A 22,254-nucleotide genomic window follows, 5' to 3' on the forward strand; every position below is an offset into this window, starting at 1 on the left:
TTTCAGGCGGTATAGCAGGGCTATTTTTAGCGCTGTACCGCCTGAAAAACTTCTCAGTGTGAAAGGGGTCTAATTCTTTACAGCAGATTCGCAAGGTAAGTGGGAAAGGACAAAGTATCATGTCAAGGATACATTTAAGCATTTTCTCCTAACATTGGCTAATAATAGGACATAAGCATAGCATGGGGATGGATCAAACATGAGCTTAAACACTTGGCATAGCATGAGCTTGATGTTCATGAAAAGATGGCCAACCTATGTGGAGTTGGGTAGGTGTAGTATACTATGAAAATCTGAATTTGTCTTCTTTGGTTCATGAAGAATCTTTGTTTGGGGCCTCCAGGCACTCCTCCCAAAGTTAGAAATATCTCTGAAAAGATACCGTAAATTCAGTTTAGGAGGTTATTGACTATTGATAAATCTATTAGCCCTATGTACATGTTTGCAAAACCTGAAAGTGTGAAAAGTGAAGGTTAATCAATAGTGATGGACGAACATCTGACGGGGCGGTTCGCGAATGCTAACTGAAAACTTTCTCAAATGTTCGCGAACCGCAAGTTTGCGGCGGGCCCTATTGACTTTAATGGCAGGCGAACATTAAAAACCTGCAGGTCATATTTGCAGCCACAAAATACTTACTAGCTGTGCACAAATAGTCCCACAACATGGACACTGACACCTACCAGAAGTATTAAGCGAAAAACCGGATACAGAAATAAGTGTCGGCCAGTACAGGCCCCAAAAATTAGCCCACAGGCGTTAACCTTACAGCAAACAACTTTGTATTCTGTGGCTGGTGGTACATTAGGCATTCACCGGATACAGAAGTAAGTGCCACCCATTACAGGCCCCAAAAATTAGCCCACAGGTGTTCACCTGACAGCAAACAACTTTGTATTCTGTGGCTGGGGGTACATTAGACTTTCACAGGATAAATAAGTGCAGGCCCCAAAAATTAAGCATTCAACGGACATAAAAGGCCTTTTATGCCCCTGTATTTACCTAAGACAGGGACCATGAATTTTTATTGGTGGTGGATATTCTTGGCCTGTCATGAGGAATTTGAATCAAACATGGTCTACTGGTCACATGTGTTGAATTCCTTCAAGATCCATGCCTCATTCATTTTTAGAAATGTGAGGTAGTCAACACTGTTGTGAGCTAGGCGAGTACGCTTATCGGTCACGACCCCCCCTGCTATGCTGAACGTCCTTTCGGACAGGACACTGGACGAGGGGAAAGCCAACAGTTCCATTGCAAATTGTGCAAGCTCTGGCCAGAGGTCAAGCCTGCCCACCCAGTAGTTCAGGGGTTTATCACTTCTCAATGCGCCCACATTGGCCGTTAACCCAATGTAGTCAGACACCTGTCGGTCTAGGCATTCCCTGATACTGGATCAGGAGGACAGCTGTCGATGGGTCTGCTGAAAGAATGATCTCATATCATTAGTGACCAACACATTTTCAAACCACCCTCTTCTTGCAGGCGCTGTTGGATTGGTACCTGCAACTGTTTCTCTGTGAGTAGAAATTCCTCTGCCAGTGCACGCAAAAGCAGAATGCAGCATTTCTCGAAGCAAGGCCTGGAAGTGCTGCATTCTGATAGCCCTCTGTGATGGTGGTAACATTTCCGCCATTTTTCGTTTGTACCGGGGGTCTAAGTACGTTGCTACCCAGTACTGTTACTTGCCCTTTATGCTTTTTATACGGGGGTCCCTCTTAAAACACTGGAGCATGAAGGCCCCCATTTGCACTAAACTGGAAGCGGTGTAGTGGCCTGGCTCCTGCTCATCATCCAGGATAATGTTGTCCTTGTTCTCCTCCCCCCATCCACGGACAACACCAGGGATCACAGAAAGGTTTGAAGCATGCTCTTCTTGCTCCTCCTCATCTGCCCCGGGAACCAGTCTCCTCTGACTCCTCTTCAGACTCCCGTTGTTGAGTAGCCCCCCTGGGAATTCATCCAGCATTGCGACTTCCTCATCTTCCTGCTCCTGCTCCTCGACGACTTGATCAATGACACAACGCAATGCACGATCCAGAAAGAAGGTGTAAGGTACGATGTCACTAATGGCGCCATGGCTGCGACTGACTAGTTTGGAGATCTCGTCAAATGGCCGCAGATGTCTGCATGAGTTGCGCATGAGCAGCCACTGGCACGGTGAAAAAAAAACAAGCTCCCCAGAACCTGTCCTGCCACAGAGTTCGTACAGGTAGTCGTTAACTGCACGTTTCTGCTGGAGCAGCCTATCAATCATATACAAGGTTGAGTTCCATCATGCCGGACAGTCACAAATAAGACGTTTGACGGGCAGGTTGTGTCACCGCTGAATGTCAGCAAAGCAAGCCATGGCCGTGTAAGATCTTCTGAAATGGCCCGAGGTTTTCTTGGCTGCCGCAAGACTTTCTGGACCCCAGGGTATTTGGCAACGAATCGCTGCACGACTAAGTTCAGGACGTGTGCCATGCATGGCACGTGTGTAATTTTCCCTGTTGCAGCGCTCAGCAGATTGGTACCGTTGTCGCGCACCACTTTACCGACTGTCAAATTGAACGGTGTTAGCGACTGATCTGCCTGTGAACGCAAAGCTGAAAGGAGTGCAGGACCAGTGTGACTCTTGTCTTCAAGGCACAACAGAAGCAGCACAGCATGGCAACGTCTTACCTGGCATGTCGAATAGGTTCTGGGGATCTTGGGTGGCACAGCGGAAGAGGCGGTAGCATCGGAAAAGGAGGAGTCAGCCGAGGAGGAGAGGGAGGATGGAGGAGGAGGAGGAGAAGAAGAGGCAGGCCTGCATGCAATCCGTGGCAGTAAAACTAAATCTACATGGGTGCCACGGGTTACATGCTTGACGGCCGTCAGAAGGTTCACCCTGTGGGCAGTAAAAGTTATATACCTTCCCTGCCTGTGTTTGCTAGACCACGTGTATGTGGTCAGATGTATCTTGGCACCGACACTGTATGCCAGAGATACATTCACTTGTTATTATGGCCACAGATTTTCGAAAGGCCTCCAAGTCCACCAGTTTATATGGCAGTAGTTTGCAGGCTATCAGTTCCGACAAGCCAGCGGTCAACCGTTGGGCAAGAGGGTTATCCGGCGTCATAATTTTTATTTATTTTTTTACCATCGAACATTTGGGCCACGGAAGCAGGCCTTTTTGCAGAAAAACGTGAGGACGGCATGATGGTAGGTGGAGTGAAGGACAATTGTGAGTATAGAGGAGAAGGAGAAGAAGAGGCTGAACGGTGAGAGCCTGGAGTGTGGCTTTGTGGGTTCTGATGGCGTTGCTCCCACTGGACTCGGTGATGGGAGGCCAGGTGCCTTCTTAAGGCAGTCTTCCCAAGGTGAGTGTTGGGCTTACCGCGACTAATGCAATGACTGCAAAGGCTGCAGATGGCAACACTATTGTCAGCAGCGGTCATGTTAAAAAAAGCCCACACTGCGGAGCCATGGGAATGCCAGATGTGACCGTACATGGTTGATGGCTCGCTCCTGATACATTAGCAGTCTGGTTTGTCCCTCCTGTGCAATGTAAGTTCGGCCTGCTTCTCCTCCCTATCTGCCGGTCCATCTCTCCCTTTGAACTCACCTCCTCTTCCTCTCTTGTGGGCACCCACGTGACATCTGTAGACACGTCATCATCAACGTCACCTTCCCCACCACTAACATTAGAGATCTCGAAGTAGGCAGCAACTGCGGGGACTAACCTCCTTGTGCTGATCTGGGTACTGTCGTCAGACTGCTGAGTGGCAGCTGTTGCTACCTCCTCTTCCTGATCCAATGCCAAGAATGGCTGCGCTTCGGAAATGTCTTCTGATGGATCGGAAAATAATTCCTGTGACTCAAGCGGAGGGTATATGGTGGTGTTGGTGGGGAGCCACTCAAGCAAGTCTGGTGCGTCCTTAGACGTAATCGAAAGCACCTTGTACCACTTCCCACTTTGGTTTCGGCCTGGTGCTCCTGCCCTACCACCCCTGCGGAAGGGCCTGCCTCTTCCTCTGCCTGTCATTTTTTAAATGACCCTGTGACAAAAAATCTCTAGAGAAGCGGCAATATATGTGGAAGAAGGTATATAACACCCCGTTTCAATCTGACGTTTTGGGGGGCCACTGGTTAATCGCACCAGTTATAAAACTTTTTTTTCAGTAACTTTTGTCTCTGTGTGTAGCTAAGTTAAAGCAGCAAAACAGAACAAAAAATTCTGCAGTACCCAAATACACTATTATGAAAGTATATTTTTATATAACACCCCGCTTTAATCTGTCATTTTGGGGGGCCACTGGTTTATCACACCAGTTATGAAACTTTTTTTCAGTAAATTTTGTCACTGTGTGTAGCAGAGGTAATGCAGCGAAAGAGGCAACAATTCTGCAGTACCCAAATACACTATTATGAAAGTATATTTTTATATAACACCCCGCTTCAATCTGTCGTTTTGGGGGGCCACTGGTTTATCGCACCAGTTATAAAACATTTTTTTTTCAGTAAATTTTGTCACTGTGTGTAGCAGAGGTAATGCAGCAAAAGAGGCAAAAATTCTGCAGTAGCCAAATACACTATTATGAAAGTATATTTTTATCTAACACCCCGCTTCAATCTGTCATTTTGGGGGGCCACTGGTTTATCGCACCAGTTATAAAACTTTTTTTCCAGTAACGTTTGTCACTGTGTGTAGCAGAGGTAAGGCAGCAAAACAAGAAACAAAAAGAAAATTTTGCAGTACCCAAATACACCACCAGTCACAATGCTGCAAATCCACTATAATATGCTTTCTATATTAGAAAGTATACTATAAGTGTATTATACCCCTATATACTGCACACCAAACAATAGTACACCTATACCAGTCCTTAAAAGGACTTTTGTGGACCTGTTAGCTAACAATTTGTGTCACTACAGTCTGTCCCTGCTCCACACAGCAACCTCTCCCTACACTGACAAAAATCAGAATGTATTGAGGAAAGGGACCTCAAGGTAGTATTCTCAGAAATACTACTGGCATTTTGAGCCACACCAGAAAGGCAGAGTGAGATTAGGGAAGTAAACAAGTGCTGGTGTAGAAAGGAGGAGTTTTGGTTCCTGGAGAACTGGGCGACTTCTCAGTCGGTTACCAGCTCTATAGAAGGGTTGGACTGCACCTAAATGGGGAAGATGCAGATCTGCTGGGAGTGAAGATGGCCAAAGGTTTAGAGGAGCTTATAAACTAGGCGACGGGGGGAAGGGGGGGGGCGTCCAGAGGTAGAGATAGTCAGCATGGGTTTGACCCTTTTCCAGAGGGTAGTATTAGGAGCATTAGTAGTAGGTTGACTAAAACACTTAAATCTGAGGTAAGTATAGCAACCCCAGAGCACCCAATAAGGAGATAGTATGCGACCGGTCAAAACTATGTGGCATGTTTACCAATGGCAGGAGTCTGGCGGACAAGATGGGAGAACGAGAGCTACTGTTGTACGAGGAGGATTTTGAATTTGTAGAAATTACAGAAACTTGGTTCAAAAGCTCTCATAATTGTCTGGCAACCATTCAAGGGTATTCCCTATATCGCAGGGATAGAGAGGGTAAAAAAGGGTGAGGGGTATGCCTGTATATCAAAAATGATGTACACGTAAAAGTGAGAGATGAGATCACTAAGGGATCTAGGGAGGAGGTGGAATCCTTATGGATAGAGCTACAAAGAGAGGAAACTAAGAGGAAAGCAGTACTGGGAGTATGCTATAGGCCCCCTAACCAGAGGGAGGAGGCAGAGACGGACCTCCTATCACAATTTGGATTAACGGCAAGATTAGGAAGTGTCATTATAATGTGCGATTTTAATTATCCAGGCATTGACTGGGTGGAAGGAACCGCGCTTTCATCTAAGGCTCACCAGTTCCTAAATGTCTTGCAGGACAATTTCATGGGTCAGTTGGCAAATGCACCAACTAGAAACAAAGAATTACTACACCTACTGATTACCAACAATACAGACCTGATCATGGATGTGGAAATACGGGGCAATTTAGGAAACAGCGATCACAGGTCAATTAGTTTTAGTATAAGTCACACAAATAGAAAATGTAAGGGGAATACAAAGACACTGAATTTCAAAAGAGCCAACTTCCCTAAGCTTTGAGAGCATATTAAATAAGGGCATTAAAAAGGAACAAGAGAACAGCGCCCTCTAAGTGCAGTATGTAAACATTTTAATAGGGAAAAAATGTATTCAAATACACTCATTTTCAGGCATGTAATGGAGTTTGGGTTTCATCCGCTCTGACTTTCGAGTGAGGGCAGGGTAGGGTTCGGCGTCACTGGTGTGGATGGGTGTCAGCGATCGGGACAATCCTCCGGCCACACTGCTAGTGCACAGTGCTTCCGGATGGCTGGGACTGCGATCAGCGGTGTACAGGGACAATGTCACTTCCAGGTCGGGTCAGCGGGCGGTCCTCGCTTCGGAGTATGCGTACTCCTTCCTCAGGCTTGGATGGTGGCCATATTAGATTATTGAGATTTATACACACGCACACCATAATGGGTCAGCTTAATTAATTAATTAGATGATAAGGATAATTAGATGATAAGGATCATAAAAGCTACATAATTAAAAACTAAAAAGTTAAAATATAGATGATAAGGATAATTAGATGATCAGGATTAGATGATAAGGATAATAAAAGCTACATAATTAGAAAAAATAAAAATAAATAGTTGATATTTTTTTATTTTTTATTTTCTAATTATATATATAGCTTTTATGATTCTTATCATCTACCGTATTTATTGGCGTATAACACACACTTTTTTCCTCTGAAAACAGAGGGTAAACAGTGCCTGCGTGTTATACGCCAATATCATGTTTTAACAATAGGGGGCGGGGATCGGGCAGTCTGCCCCCCATGGTCCTGGAACAATGCTCCCTGCATAGTCTAAAGTTGAGAAAAAAAGTCACTTGCCAGCCCCTTCTACACCGCTCCTCCTGTGTCTGTGTCATTGTAAAACAAAGCTTGTAAATATCACTATAACTCCATTTTTTCTGGCTGCTCTCCTCCTCCTCTGAGTGTAGCTTTGATTGGTGGAGGAGAGCGGTCACATGACCATCTGTGTAACATCAGAGGAGAGCAGTCACGTGACCAGGTCAGTGAAAAAAAACGGAGCTATTGAGGTATATGGAAGCTTTGTTTTGCAATGGGAGTGACACATGAGGAGCATTGAGGAAGGGGTTGACAGTGATTTTTTTTTACTTAACTGTAGAGAATGCTGGCAGCACTGTCCCAGGAGACTTGGGGTCTTCTGGGAGTGCAGGGGGGCTGTGTACTGGATGGGAGGTATGTATAATGAATGGGGGATGTATAATGGATGGGGGGGATGTATAATGGATGGGGGGCTGTGTACTGGGGAGTGGGGGCTGTATAATGGATGGGGATGTATAATGGATGGGGGGCTGTGTACTGGATGGGGGATGTATAATGGATGGGGGGATGATTACTGGATAGGGGGATGTGTACTGCATGGGGGAATGTATAATGGACGGGAGCTGTATACTGGGGAGGGGGCTGTATAATATATAGGCGTGTGTACTGGATGGGGGGGTGTAAAATGAATGGGGGGGCTGTGTACTAGGGAGGTGGGCTGTGTACTGTAAAGAGGGCTGTGAAAACATTTCTGACAGACCTAGCTGCGACAGAGGCTTTTGGAGAGGATTGAATGCGAGCCTTTTACCTACCGATTATTGGCCAGGGCCTCAAAACAGGAAGGCGGATGGGTTATTCCGGCAGACGGATCTGGAACCTTAAGACTACTTTTCCAACATCCTCGAGTTGACCTGTACGGGGTCCCATTGTGGCTGTTGGACTGTTTCCCAGGGGGGAGTATTGTCATGGACTTTGGAATGCTGAAGTGTATCTCCTTGAAATCTGTTACACAGTGGGGGGTCTTCTGCCCTGTCTTAAGGCTAACCCCCCCCTCCAGACGTCTCCATGGTCTGGAGGAAAAGTATTGTTCTGTGTCTGGCTGTTTGTGTACATTGATTGCCCCCTGGGGTTTCTGTCTCATTACACATAGCAGTCATTCTATTCAAGCTATCGGACCAATCCCTGCTGACCCTGTTTCAAGTCCTCATTTGCATGGCTAAGAGGACCTAATTGAGAACTACAGTGTACTTTACAATTGACCAATAGGAAAGCCGGTTGTTGGGGGCGGGGTGTTCGAACTGCTGTATAAAAGTGTGTTGTGTGCATCCAAATAAAGAGTTTCCTGTTTGAACTTACATACAGCCTGCCTGGTGTTTGTTCTGATGGATTTCGAACGGCACAAAGCTGTAGTTTGAGTCCCGGAGCCTTGGATGACCGAACCATCAGACGCTGCGATCTGCAATCTGATTCAATAGCAGCAGAGGAGTGTCGGGAGAGTGGAACCGAGCGAGCAAGGGTCTCGTTACAACATTTTTTCCTTAAACTCCCCTCTTAAAATTGGGGTGCGTGTTATACGTCTGTGCGTGTTATACGCCGATAAATACAGTAATTACCGTATTTATCGGCGTATAACACGCACTTTTTCCCCCTTAAAATCAGGAGGAAATCGTATGTGCGTGTTATAGCGGATATCACTTTCTTGTTTTTTTTTTGGTGGGGATTGGGCGGTGGTGTCACGCCAGCCGTTCCGCCTCTCCTAGCCCTGGGACAGCCCGCTGGCATACTATAAAGATAAAAAAAATCACTGTGAGTCCCTTCACATCCTTTGAAGTGTCATAGCCTGCACATACCTCATTCTCCCCGTTCTTTCTGGCCACTCTCCTCCTCCAGCTCCTCCTCCCCCTCCGAGTGTAGTTTAAGATTGGAGGAGGAGAGCGGTCACACGAAACAGAGGAGAGCGATCATGTGACCAGCTGGAAAGAACAGTGACACAGTATGTACGAGAAGTGACTGGCAGTGATTATTTTAAAACTTTAGAGTATGCTGGAAGTGCTGACCCAGGAGACTGGGGGGTCTCCTGGGAGTGCAAGGGGGCTGTGCAATGTAAAGGAGCTGTGTACTTGCAGGGGGAAAATGCTGTGTAATGTAAAGAGGAGCTACATAATGTGCAGGGATCTGTGCAATGTGTGTGGGGGGGGCTTTGGTCTGTGCAATGTACAGGGGGGCTTTGGTCTGTGTAATGTGCAGGGGGAGCTTTGGTCTGTGTAATGTGCAAGAGGGGCTTTGGTGTGTGTAATGTACAGGGGGGCTTTGGTCTGTGTAATGTACAGGGGGGGGCTTTGGTCTGTGTAATGTGCAGGGGGGGCTTTGGTCTGTGTAATGTGCAGGGGGGGCTTTGGTCTGTGTAATGTACAGGGGGGCTTTGGTCTGTTTAATGTGCAGGGGGCTTTGGTCTGTGTAATGTGCAGGGGGGCTTTGGTCTGTGTAATGTGCAGGGGGGGGCTTTGGTCTGTGAAAATGTGCAGGGGAGGCTTTGGTCTGTGTAATGTTCAGAAGGGGGGGGTTGGTCTGTGTAATGTGCAGGGGGGGCTTTGATCTGTGTAATGTGCATGGGGGGCTTTGGTCTGTGTAATGTGCATGGGGGGGGGCTTTGGAATGTAAAAGGGGCTGTTGAAAGTTTTTTTCCTTAAACTTCCCTCTTAAAATTAGGGTGCGTGTTATACACCGATAAATACGGTAATTAATTGATATCCCTTTACTCATAATTTATATACATTTCTCTTTTTTTTATAGATTTTAAATATATCGTCAGCACAATATTTTTTGTAGATATACTTTGCCAATCAGACTACTGGTCGTCAGGAGTGAGTATAACAATTATAATATAAGCCACCCCAGTAAAAAAGACAGTGTATACAAGTTAGGTCATAATGTTTTTTAGCCGTAATTCCGTAATTTGCTTTTATTTAATTTGTTGTGATGTTGCTATGGGGACCCCTTATATAAGTATGGCGTGCGTGTGTATAAATCTCCATAATCTAATATGGCCGCCATCTAAGCCTGAGGAAGGAGTACGCATACTCCGAACGCAAGCACCGCCCGCTGACCCAACCCAGCAGTGACGTTGTTCATGTACACAGCTGATCACCGTGCACCAGCGATCGCGGCCACCTGTCCACACCAGTGACGCCGGACCCTACCCTCCCCTCACCCGGAAGTCGGAGCGGATGAAACCCAAACTCCATTACCTGCCTGAAAATACTACACCTTTGTGAGTGGATTTGAATATGTTTTTTCCCTATTAAAATGTTTACATACTGCACTTAGAGGGTGCTGTTCTCTTGTTCCTTTCTATATAACAGAGTTTTCTTTTGCCTTCTAAAACTTCTGAACTGGCAGCCTGCTTTGGACAGGTATTTATTATTTATCCTCACACAGACTAAGGGCCAGATTCTCAAAAGAGATACGCCGGCCGCTAGGTGTCGCCGACGTCGTTTTCCCGATCGAGTATGCAAATTAGCAAAATACGCGAATTCCCTACGCTCGACCGACGCAGTGAAGTTACGACGTTTACGTAAGATTTGCGGCGCGTAAAGTTGCCCCTGGGTATATGAGGCGCAGTCAATGTTAAGTATGGCCGTCGAAAATTTACGTTGTTTGCGTAAGTCGTCCGTGAATGGTGCTGGACGCCATTTACGCTAACGTCGAAACCAATGACGTCCTTGCGACGTCATTTAGCGCAATGCACGTCAGGAAATTTTAGGGACGGCGCATGCGCAGTACGTTCGGCGCGGGAACGCTCCTAATTTAAATGATCCACGCCCCCAGCCGGATCATTTGAATTAGGCGGGCTTGCACCGGAGGATTTACGTTACGTCGCCGCAACTTTACAGGCAAGTGCTTACGCCGCCGCAAAGATGCGGCGATCTACCTGAATCTGGTCCTAAATCTCTAAATAACTTATGTTATCTTCCTAATCTCTCCTCCCAATCCATTCCTAGTTTTACCTTGTCATATCCAGAGTGCGCCATATTACCCAATTGTCTAAATAAGGGCATTAGCCAGTGCATCTCAATGGGAAATACATTTAAAATAGCTAATAAAAGTCCCGGGTGGCTTAACTCAAACGTAATAATGCATATAACAGCAAAGGAGAAGGCCTTCAAAAAATACAAGGCAAAGGGATCGTCATCAGCATTCCAGCTTTATAAAGAATGCAACAAGAAATATAAGCGTGCAATCAGGGCGGCTAAGATAGTACACGAAAGGCAAATAGCTGAGGAGAGTAAAAAAAAAGCCAAAAAATTGTTTAAGTACATAAATAGTAAGAAAGGGAGGTCAGATCATATTGGTCCCATAAAGAATGATAAAGGGGGGAAGTTGTAAAAATGACCAATACACATGCCACATACGAGCCAATGTTTGCTGCATCACAAGGTAAATACCAAACAATGAGTGCTCACTGGAAACCGTGGATTGAATGGTATAAGTTAAGAAGTTTTGAATACCAATCATAATTGGAAAATGGCTCATATCCAGCTAAGTTTCTTTAATGGTTATGTCATACCTTATCACAAGTTATTATACTGGACTGTGTAGTTGTATGATTTTTTTTCTTATTTGTTATTAGTTATTTTTTTTTCTATTTCAATTTTCTTAATTTTGTTTATATTGCTTATACGTGTTGCTTATATTTGTAAGGTCGATTCGCTTCTCAAGGCTAGTACATAGCAATTTATATAAAAATACAACTTGTTTTCTATTTATCTACTTAAAAATTGTTAATGCCTTGAGATGTTAACTGTACCTTAATAATCTAATAAAAAACGATTGAAATTAAGAATGATGAAGGGAATCTGGTTACTAAGGATGACTCGGTCTTTCATGAGGGAAATAGGGGGCTTCAGTAACCAAAACTGCAATGTTTATCCTCATGACACGTCACAGGAAGCACCCTCATGGCTAACAGAGGACAGAATTAGAAATAGACTTGAAGAACTTAACATTAATAAGTCACTGGGACCAGATGGCACCCGGGGGTCCTTAAGGAACTCAGTCAAGTAATTGCCAGACCATTGTTCCTAATTTTTGAACAGTCTGCTGACTGGAATGGTACCAGCTGATTGGAGAAAATATTGTAGCACCAATATTTTAAAAAGGGCCAAGATACATCCCTGGGAATTACAGACCAGTTAGCCTAACATCAATTGTGTGCAAGCTCTTGGAGGGGATGATAAGGGACTATATACAAGATTTTAGTAATGACAACGGTATCATAGCCATTAATCAGCATGGATTCATAAAGAACCGTTCTTACCAAACCAATCTATTCACCTTCCATGAGGAGGTGAGCTGCCATCAAGATAAAGGAAGCCCCGTAGACGTGGTGTATCTGGATTTAAAAATCATTTGATACAGTTCCCCATAAACGTTTACTGTACAAAGTAAGGTCGGTTGGCATGGACCATAGGGTGAGGACATGGATTGAAAAGTGGCTACAGGGGCGAGCTCAGAGGGTAGTGATAAATGAGGAGTACTCTGAATGGTCCAGGATGGAAAGTGGGGTCCCCCAGGGATCTGTCCTGAGACCAATCCTATTTAATTTATTCATAAACGACCTGGAGAATGGGATACTAAGCTAAGCAGGGCAATAACTTCTCCGCAGGATATGAAAACCTTGCAAGAAGATTTGAACAAATGAATGGGGTGGACAACTACATGGCAAAGGTTTAATGTAGAAAAATGTAAAATAATGCATTTGGGTGGCAAAAATATTAATGCAATCTACTCACTGGGGGAGAACCTCTGGGGGAATCTAGGATGAAAGTCCTAGTAGATGACAGGCGCAGCAATGGTATGCAATGCCAAGTTGCTGCAAGCAAAGCAAACAGAATATTGGCATGCATTTAAAAGGGGATTACCTCCAGAGATAAAACAATAATTCTCCCACTCTACAAGACTCTGGTCTGGCCGCACCTGGAGTATGCTGTCCACTTCTGGGCACCAGTCCTTAGGATGGATGTGTTGGGACTGCAGAGAGTCCAGAGAAGGGCAACAAAACTAATAAAGTGACTGGAGGACCTTAGTTATGAGGAAAGGTTACGAGCACTGAACTTGTTCTCTCTGGAGAGAAGTCACTTGAGAGGGGATATGATTTCAATGTACTGATACCATACTGGTGACCCCATAATAGGGATAAAACATTTCCGCGGAAAGGAATTTAATATGACATGCTGCCATTCACTAAAAATAGAAGAAAAGCGGTTTAACCTTAAACTGTGTAGAGGGTTGGGCAAGTGAAAATCCACATCTAGTGGCAGGCGACGTGGCAGGTGACAATCCGCATCTGATGGCAGGCAGCGTGGCAAGTGACAATCCGCATCTGGTAACAAGCAGCGTGGTAAGTGACATGCTGCATCTGGTGGGAGGCCATGTAGCAAGTGACAAGCTGCCTCTGAAGGCAGGCAACATGGCAAGTAACAAGGTGCATCTGAAGGCAGGCGATGTGGCAAGTGACAATCCACATCTGGTGGCAGGTGTCTAGTGGCAGGCTTGTTATAAAGCATCCTATGTGTACTGGCCCCTTATCCACTGATGAAGTCACATGATCAGAAGATGCAATACGTTGGAACAAGCCGGTGACGTCACACCATGAGCCGAAGCATACGGTTGGCCAGTTTGTTGGAGGTTTTTCATGTTCCAATGCCTGTTAACTGCTGTTCACCAGGAGATGTGCACAATTTAGGTTTTATTAAAAAATATTATATCCTATATGGAGAGCACTATAAATCCTTTTCTTTTTTGAGTTGTAAATAAACAATGACCAAAGGATTGCAGAGGATGGAGATGGATTGAGGAACATCTGGATGCTGGAGAGAGGAACAACATCTGTAGCATAGGAGGTCCCACTTAAAAGGGAAATGACTTGAGACCTAATATTTGTTAGGTCAGAAAATAAGGTGAGAGAATAAGAGTGTTGGTGAAGGCATATGCACAAGCGGTGAAAGAACACTCCAGAGAATTATACACACAGTGGAACGTTTGAAAAAGCATTTGGCACATTTGAAAATAAACCACACCCTGAATGTTTATGTCTTCCACTTTTGCAGCCAAATTGGGATAACACATACTTCATATATTACATGCACTTATTGACATTACATACAGTAACTTAAAAAAAAAAAAATTAAACATTGCAGCTTAGCTATTTTAAATGTTTTTTTCTGCAAACTCCAGCAATGAAAAAATTTACTTAGTTCATTTTGTTTATGAAGGGGCTGGGGAGACGTGTTTGCTGTGTTTGCCATATTTTACCCTATTTGTACTATGCTCACAGATATAATTTCATCAATTGGAAACTAGATATAAATACTGCAAATATAACAAATAAATCCTCATGTGCTGCCCGACTTCAATAATCCAATATTGGCTGCTGCTAACACCTCAATGTGTTCCCACACCCTGACAAATAGCAAACAAAGCAATAATGTAGTGCTGCCCCAATATATGTAGAAATTTACAATAGTGAAAATTTGCTATCAAACAAATACAATAACAAAGCCATAAATAACCTCCAGCCCCTCTAACACCCATCCAAACAATAGCCCCATAAACCATCAAATTGTATGTGCATATGAAAACAAACTTAATGTAAATCATTATATGGTGAGTATCAGTAAATAAAAAAACCCACAGGGAAACATGAATAATATCAAATTATAAAGTATTGTGATCTGAAATAAGTAAAACAAATTGTCCCATCAAATAAGTCCCAACAGATTTATATGATTCTTTCAGTGAAGTGATTCATTTAAGATTTGATTCAAAACACAAGATCAGTCCCATCAGTGATCTTATACCCTGTCAACCTCCAGACACCTCTATTCTCTACCAACACAGTCATGGTAGCTGTGAAGCTTGGCAATGAAAGAAATGCTCAATGGTGAAGGTTTGGTTAAACCATAAAGGCCTCTGAGAAAGTAACATGACCCAATATTAGATTGCACTGGTACTGCTGGGAGCGGGGGGGGGGGGGGGGGCTGGGTGTTGTGTCTAGCAGGAACATGGCCAGGAAAGGAAGGAGTAGTTGATGGTAGGACAGGTGATTAGGTAGAACTGCAGCTGAAAGGTACTTCTGTTAATATAAGCCCTCATTCAGACGAGGCGGACTCCGTCGCTACGGAGTCCACCAGCTCCCACCAGCCCAGCAGGAAATCTCTCCGCTGATCTGGCGGATGACAGGTCCCTCTCTGCTCACTGAGCAGGGAGGGGCTTGTTGAGCGTCACTGTCACCTATGGAAGCGATAAGGATTTTGGCACTTAAGATTTCTGATCTGGCGGATGACAGGTCCCTATCTGCTCACTGAGCAGGGAGGGGCTTGTTGAGCGTCACTGTCTCCTATGGAGAGATCTGATGAAAACGGACAGCATGTCCGTTTTCATCAGATCTCACCCAATCCGATCCGCCATGGACGGATGGCGACGTATTGCCATACGTCTGATTATAGCGGAACGGGTCGAATGTCAGCGAGCATGTCACCGCTGACTTCTGATGCTCCATAGGCTTGCATGGAGCGGCCATTCAGGTCCGCGACAAAACTGACAGGCGGATCTGAACGGTCAAAAAGCGTGAAAGGGGCCTTAGTAACCATGAATCTATTTGTTTACAGATCAAAAACCAAATAAAACGTATAACGCTCGAATGCCCCAAACTGTTATTCCAGCTGACTGGCCACAATGTTTGCAGGTGCTAGTTGTGTTGAATACTGGTTTATCAGACACATTAAGGACTACAACAAAATGGTGCCTGTCCACACACTGCCTCGGCATATAGTGAACTCCTCTTAGTAAAAAATGGCTTTGGATTAGTCTCCTACACATGGAAGAACCCCCTCCAACATGTTTCGCCCAGTAGGGGCTTAATTGTAGAGGCCTTGATTGTAAACGTGGAGAAAAAATATTATTATATGAATTTTAGCATTGCATGTATCATTCACATTCAATTATCATCATACAATATTATTTAACACTGGTCCTATAAAGCTATTATACAGACACTATATTAGAGGTATAATATTGCATGCTTTAATCCTATAATGGCAAAAGGCGGTTATTTGTATCTTTTCAAATAAAAAAAAAAAGGCAACTAGGCAGTAAAACAAACTCAAGTAATTTTAGAACATACAAAGTTTGTTGCTATTACACAACATAACTGACACATACCTGCCACACATGAACCTTCAGCTACAACAAGTATTTCACTTTGCTGCTTGCAGGCTGCTCCTCTTAGGTAGCACTCGTTTCGGAAAGTTACACCATTGGATCCACAGACTGGTATGTAATCATGGGGGCACTAAAGTGAAGAAGCAAATAAATAATTATTACCTACAATTCATTTTATTATGTAAAACAAATTAATATTTTCTAAAGTTATGTTAATTTCTGTTTCTATTATCACTTCACAGCTGGAATAGCAGAAGGACTCAGGGAACCCAAAAGACCCTAATGAGCCAACAGAGTAAAGTTGGCAGGGAGGACTATTGCAGTACACGGTAGAATAGGCAGACTCAAAGAGAGCAATGATCTCAAAAAAATATACAATTGTTTAATATAATGACAAGAAACAGGGAATGAAAAACATCAAACATAGACAACATTTAAAACAATGCACATAGGGTGACTCAACAAATCACCGGAGGTGCAATCCCCAGGAAAAGGGGAGGTTTTGGGGTAAAGGTTGAAGTCACGATATGGAAGATCTCCATTTCACAGCTGGTTGATCACTTCCCATCCCTAGGCCGTTTATAAATTACCTAAAGTTTAAGTGGTTATACCAGGATCATGTTTAAGGCTACACCCACGATCCTGGTATTATTTTTTACAGCCGGTGATATCCTATTAGGTAAAAGTGATCCAAGCAGCTATCTAGCCACTGGATCACTTTTACAGGTGATGGAAGGGGGTCCCCCCTCCACCTGCCGCCTTTACCAGGGTCTCCTATCTGACTGGGAAGTCCAGTAAGTATGCGACTGGCAGCATCGGCTTACCTGGACACAGTGAGAGGAACTGAGCAACAATAAACCTGTAACATGTAAAGGCTTTTAAAGAGTCCCCTATGGAGATTTTAATCCTCCTGGCGGTAACCCCGAGCGTGACTTGGGGTTGATTTTTTTCTACCAAAATCGGTAACCCCGAGTCACGCTCGGGGTAGCTATGCAGAGCCTGCAGCGCACGCTGGCTTACCTTCTCCTGGATCCAGCGATGCCACCGCGCTGTGTGAGCGAGCGGGACCTCGCTCGATTCACACAGTGTCCTCCTGTGCCGCCGATCTCCGTTCCCTGCGACGTTACGACGCACGGGAGCGGAGATCGGCGCCAAATTCAAAAAAGTAAACAAACACTATACATACAGTATACTGTAATCTTATAGATTACAGTACTGTATGTAAAAAAACACACACCCCTTGTCCCTAGTGGTCTGCCCAGTGCCCTGCATGTACTTTTATATAATAAAAACCTTTCTTTCTGCCTGCAAACTATAGATTGTCCATAGCAACCAAAAGTGTCCCTTTATGTCAAAAATGGTTTTAAATCAGCTAGAAAACAGCGATAATAAATTATAATCACTTGCAGAATTGTGCGATAGCGATTTGTGGGGAAATTCGTCATAAAAAAAATGACAGCAACAATTCTGCAACTGAGCAAATTTCAGTGATTTTGAGTTGATTACATCATTGAATCATTTTTATTAGAATTAGATTATTATTTGTTATAATTATTTATAATTATTTATTATATTATAATTTATAATTTTGTTTTTAAAAAAAATGTCATACCCGGGATGCCTATTCGATTCTTGTTTGGTCAGATTTAAGTGAGTTATTCCTAAAAATTTCCTTGCAAATAATGGTACCGCTTTCAGCATGTTTTTTCTGAAAGAATCATACCGCCAGGGAGGTTAAGGTACCCTAGTTTGGTACTGTTCCACGGACGTATGCAATTCTAAATCATGACATGTTAGATATGCATTTATTTGGTGTAACATCATATTTTATGTTTTATGAAAAAAGTGGAAATTATATTGTGTTTACTAAAATTCATTTAAGTGTATTTTTTTCCTGAAAATTTTTCATTTGATAACCCACTGGGCAAATATCATGCAACATAAAAAATTACAACCATTTTATCTCCAGGGTCTCTGCTTAAAAAATATATAATGTTTAGATGTTCTAAGTAATTTTCTAGCAAAATATTTAATGCATGACAAAAATATCAGACCTGGCCCAGACTGAAACTGGTTAATTATTTTTAACTTTGTAAATGGCTGTTGACTATTGGTAAATTTTTAAAAGGGAAGGAGTGGGAGAATACAAAATGCAAGGATTTGAAATCAGTTCTAAAAATTTAAGAAAGTTACCGGTAATTTTTTTTTAAACTTGTGTGCAGATCTTGTACTTAAAGGTGTTTGTGCTCTATTTAAATATAACTACATGGCACAAAATCTCCTTTATAATGAAATCATATATTCTCTTTAACTTATCCCAGACTTGAATGGCACAACAATGGCATCTGTTACCTAATTTGGATATTTGGTCATTTGATCCACTTTTATTAACTGGGATCAAACTCAGCTGGAACCAATGCTTTCTTACAGGGAACGTTTTTTTTTTTTAGTCTCTTGGCTGCAATGCAGGTTTATGACTGATCCTTATCTATGGCCCTCATTACCGGTTCTGGATTTTACCATCAACTTTGATAGGAGCCTTCAAGCATGAATATTTCTGCCCTTTTCTGCTGTAACAGCAGCTCTTTTGTATAAACCCTGTTCTTTCCACTGCTTTGTCTACCTCACTTCTTTAGTAAGAGCAATTAGCATGATACTCCTTTGTTTTTTTAGCACTTTGTACACTCTGTCTCATGGACTGCTAGGAGTGTAGATACTCCTCTCTCTATTCTGCAGCTGGATCATCTGTCACTTTCAGTTATAGTACATGACTTTTGGCCTATAGCCACCCAGAGATGCCAAAATTCAAACTATGCTAAATGCTGTGAATATTGCTGACACATTGGACATATACCCTTGGACGCTAGAAAGAAAACTTTGCTACAAGACTCTGCTGCCATTCTACCATCATCATCATCATCATCATCATTTTAAACAGGTGTTTAACTCTCCCATAAAGAAAGTACCACTGTACTACCAATAAATAATCAAGTATATAACATCAGTAAATATATAAACTTTAAAACAGTGACAGCAATGGTGTAAAGGCAATAAAGACCCCTTACAATTTTACATAATTAAAATTAGACAAATCAACTCAGCTTCTTGCAAAAAATAAATTTGCGCAAAAAATAAATTTGCGCAACATGAACACTTGTTCCTCTTTAACGCTGTCCTTGGCATATAGCGAGTCATAAAGGGGTTGTAAAGTCAGAAGGTGCTTTTATCCTATGCATTAAGGAAAAAAGCCTTCTGTGTGGAGCAGCCCCCATCGGCCATCCTAATACTTACCCGAGACACATCTCTGTCCAACGATGTCCACAAGTGTCTCAGCCATCCGGGACTCTCCCTTCTGATTGGCTTAGACACATCAGCAGTGCCATTGGCTCCCGCTGTTGTCAATCAAAGTCAGTTAGAAAGAGCTGCAGCTTGGCTTGGGTGTCCCAATAGCAAGCTGCTTGCTGTGGAGGCACTGAAACAGGGGGAAGGGGCCAGAAGCCCAGAAGAGGAGGATCAGGGCTGCTCTGTGCAAAACCACTGCACATAGGAGGTAAGTATAACAGGTTTGTTATTTTTATATAAAAAATAAAACAAGACTTTACAATGACTTTAATATTTACCAGCACTACAAGTGGGCATACTGCTTGATTTACAAAAAAAAATATTTCTTTAAATGCTTCCTCCATGCTTGAAAATAATTAGTTGACGTACAGACATGACCTAGGACAGTGGTTCTCAACACTGTCCTCAAGTACCCCCAACAGGCCAAGTTTTGTGAATTTCTCTTAGATAAAAAAGCTGTCCAAAATACCAAGCCATTGACTCAGATTTAAAGCACCTGTGCAAGATAAAGGAAAACCTGCAAACATGGCCTGTTGGGGCTACTTGAGGACAGGGTTAAGAACCACTGACCTAGGATAATTAAAAAACACTATGGGCTAGATTCACATACCTTTAGGCGGGCGTAGCGTATGTCCTATACGCTACGCCGCTGTAACTTTGAGAGGCGAGTATGGTATTCACAAAGATTTTGCGGCCGAAGTTACGGCCCTATAGCGTATTAGGGCCGGCGTAAGCCCGCCTAATTCAAATGTTGAAGCTGTGGGCGTGTTTTACCCAAATTAAGTGTGACCCCACGTAAATTACATTTCTAACAAACGGCGCATGCGCCGTCCGTGAACGTATCCCAGTGCGCATGCTCCAAATCACGTTGCAAATAGTCAATGCTTTCAACGTGAACGTAACCTACGCCCAGCCCCATTCACGGACGACTTACGCAAACAACGTAAAACGTGAAAAATTTCTACTGATACGCCTGTCGTAAGTCTTTCTGAATCTGCCCCAATAGGTATACATTTAGAAATGACAGTTGGCTCCTCTCAGTGAATGAATCCAACTGAGAGCAAGATCTGGACACCTTCACATCGCTCCTCATGCCTCTTGCCAATCATATCAATAATAAAGCAATATTTTTACTCTCTCTCTATAATGTATATATATTACACACACATGCTGACATTAGTAACCAAGATGTGGGTGGAAGGAATAGATGTTGTTAAAAATTTCATGAGAATATCATGACTAAAATCAGGAAGACTGCCATAATTGCCTTTCCCACGCTACTTATCCGTATGCCAAAGTTAAATCCTTGGCAAGATAACTTTGTTTATGAACTTGGAGACACAACATCTGTGTCAGCCTTGCCTCGTATCAAAACAGAATCTCTGCAAATGGCATAGACAGCTATGCATAGTAGGGAGTCTGGATGAAACCTGCTGAACTGCTCAAACATTTGGTAAACTACACACCTGTCAGATGACCCACCTTGTACATATATTTTTCACATTTATTTTGTCATCTGAGTACGCACTTTTCCACGGTTGTTCCTGAACATCTTAGAGAGACTGGTGCACATAAGGATAATTCTATAAACAACTGGTGCTCATAATGATAATTTTCTTTTAAGATACTTTTAAGCCTTGTACATACGATCGGATAGCTGATGGAATCTAATCCGATGGATTTTTTCGTCGGATATCCGATGAAGCTGATTTTCATCAGTCTTGCCTACACACCATCAGTCCAAAATCCGACCGTGCCAAAACGCGGTGACGTAAAACACTACGACGTGCTGAGAAAAATGAAGTTCAATGCTTCCGAGCATGTGTCGACTTGATTCTGAGCATGCGTGGATTTTTGACCGATGGACTTCCACACAGACGATCGTTTTTTTTCTATCTTTTTTTTATCCATAGGAAAAATTCAAAACATGTTCTATTTTTTTCACCGATGGAAAACAAACCGATGGGGCCCACACACAATCGGTTTGTCCAATTAAAACAGTCTATCGGTCTGTTTTCATTGGACAAACCGATCGTGTGTACAGGGCATTCGACTTTATTTCAAATCTCATTTCTGTATAGTTTCTACATAACAATTTCCACCATAAACAAGTTATTTTGATATTTGGTAATAAGGTTGGGCTACACACAAAGTGAAGTCCTTTCAGACATGTGACTATAATGTTTTAACTTTCAATGGCACTCGTTAAAAAAAAAAAAAAAAAAAGTGTTGTTATGGCAATAAAGGCTGTAATATTAGTGAAATTAACTCGTATCTCTTATACATATTCCAATTCAGCAAACAATGGATTTGATATTCAATACCGCCATATCCATAAGTGTCAAGCAAGGCAGGAAATGTGCATTTGATGTGGAATTTGTTTAATTTCAGGTACAATAACATATACTGTATATGTACAATATGCTAAGCAACAAGTACTTTAATTAGTTTACACAATAGATTAGATTAGGTGTGTTTTTTCCCTCTTTTAGCTTTTTGCACAGAATCCTTAAATGCTAGTGTTTTTAAACTTTAGGCGGCTGTACCTGCTGCCTCCATCATTCCCCCTCTCCCACGGCATGCTCTGGGAAGAGGAACTGTTATCTCAGGACTTGCTTTCCATAGTGCAAATCTTCCCTATTTTTCACACAGCACAACACCCTAATTCCCACCTACAATGCACCACTCCCCTTTCTATTCAGACAATCACTATAGAGATATGTGCATGCTAATATAGTACTATGTATCAAAACTGTCAACTGCTTCCTCCCCTTACCTTCATTCTCATGTGTCAAAT

At 43.0% G+C, this 22,254-nt stretch overlaps 1 protein-coding gene across 2 annotated transcripts in view; it reads right to left on the minus strand.

Annotated features, from left to right (window-relative positions):
* Nucleotides 1-22,254, minus strand: part of TMEFF2 (transmembrane protein with EGF like and two follistatin like domains 2) — a 909,969-nt gene that overhangs the window by 715,207 nt on the left and 172,508 nt on the right. For both annotated transcript variants that reach the window (XM_040357082.1, XM_040357081.1), the window contains exon 3: nucleotides 16,116-16,245. In XM_040357082.1, the coding sequence (XP_040213016.1) occupies nucleotides 16,116-16,245 (130 nt within the window). The remainder of the gene's footprint in view (nucleotides 1-16,115; nucleotides 16,246-22,254) is intronic.

Source organism: Rana temporaria, chromosome 6, assembly GCF_905171775.1.
Source record: "Rana temporaria chromosome 6, aRanTem1.1, whole genome shotgun sequence".
NCBI lineage: Eukaryota > Metazoa > Chordata > Amphibia > Anura > Ranidae > Rana > Rana temporaria.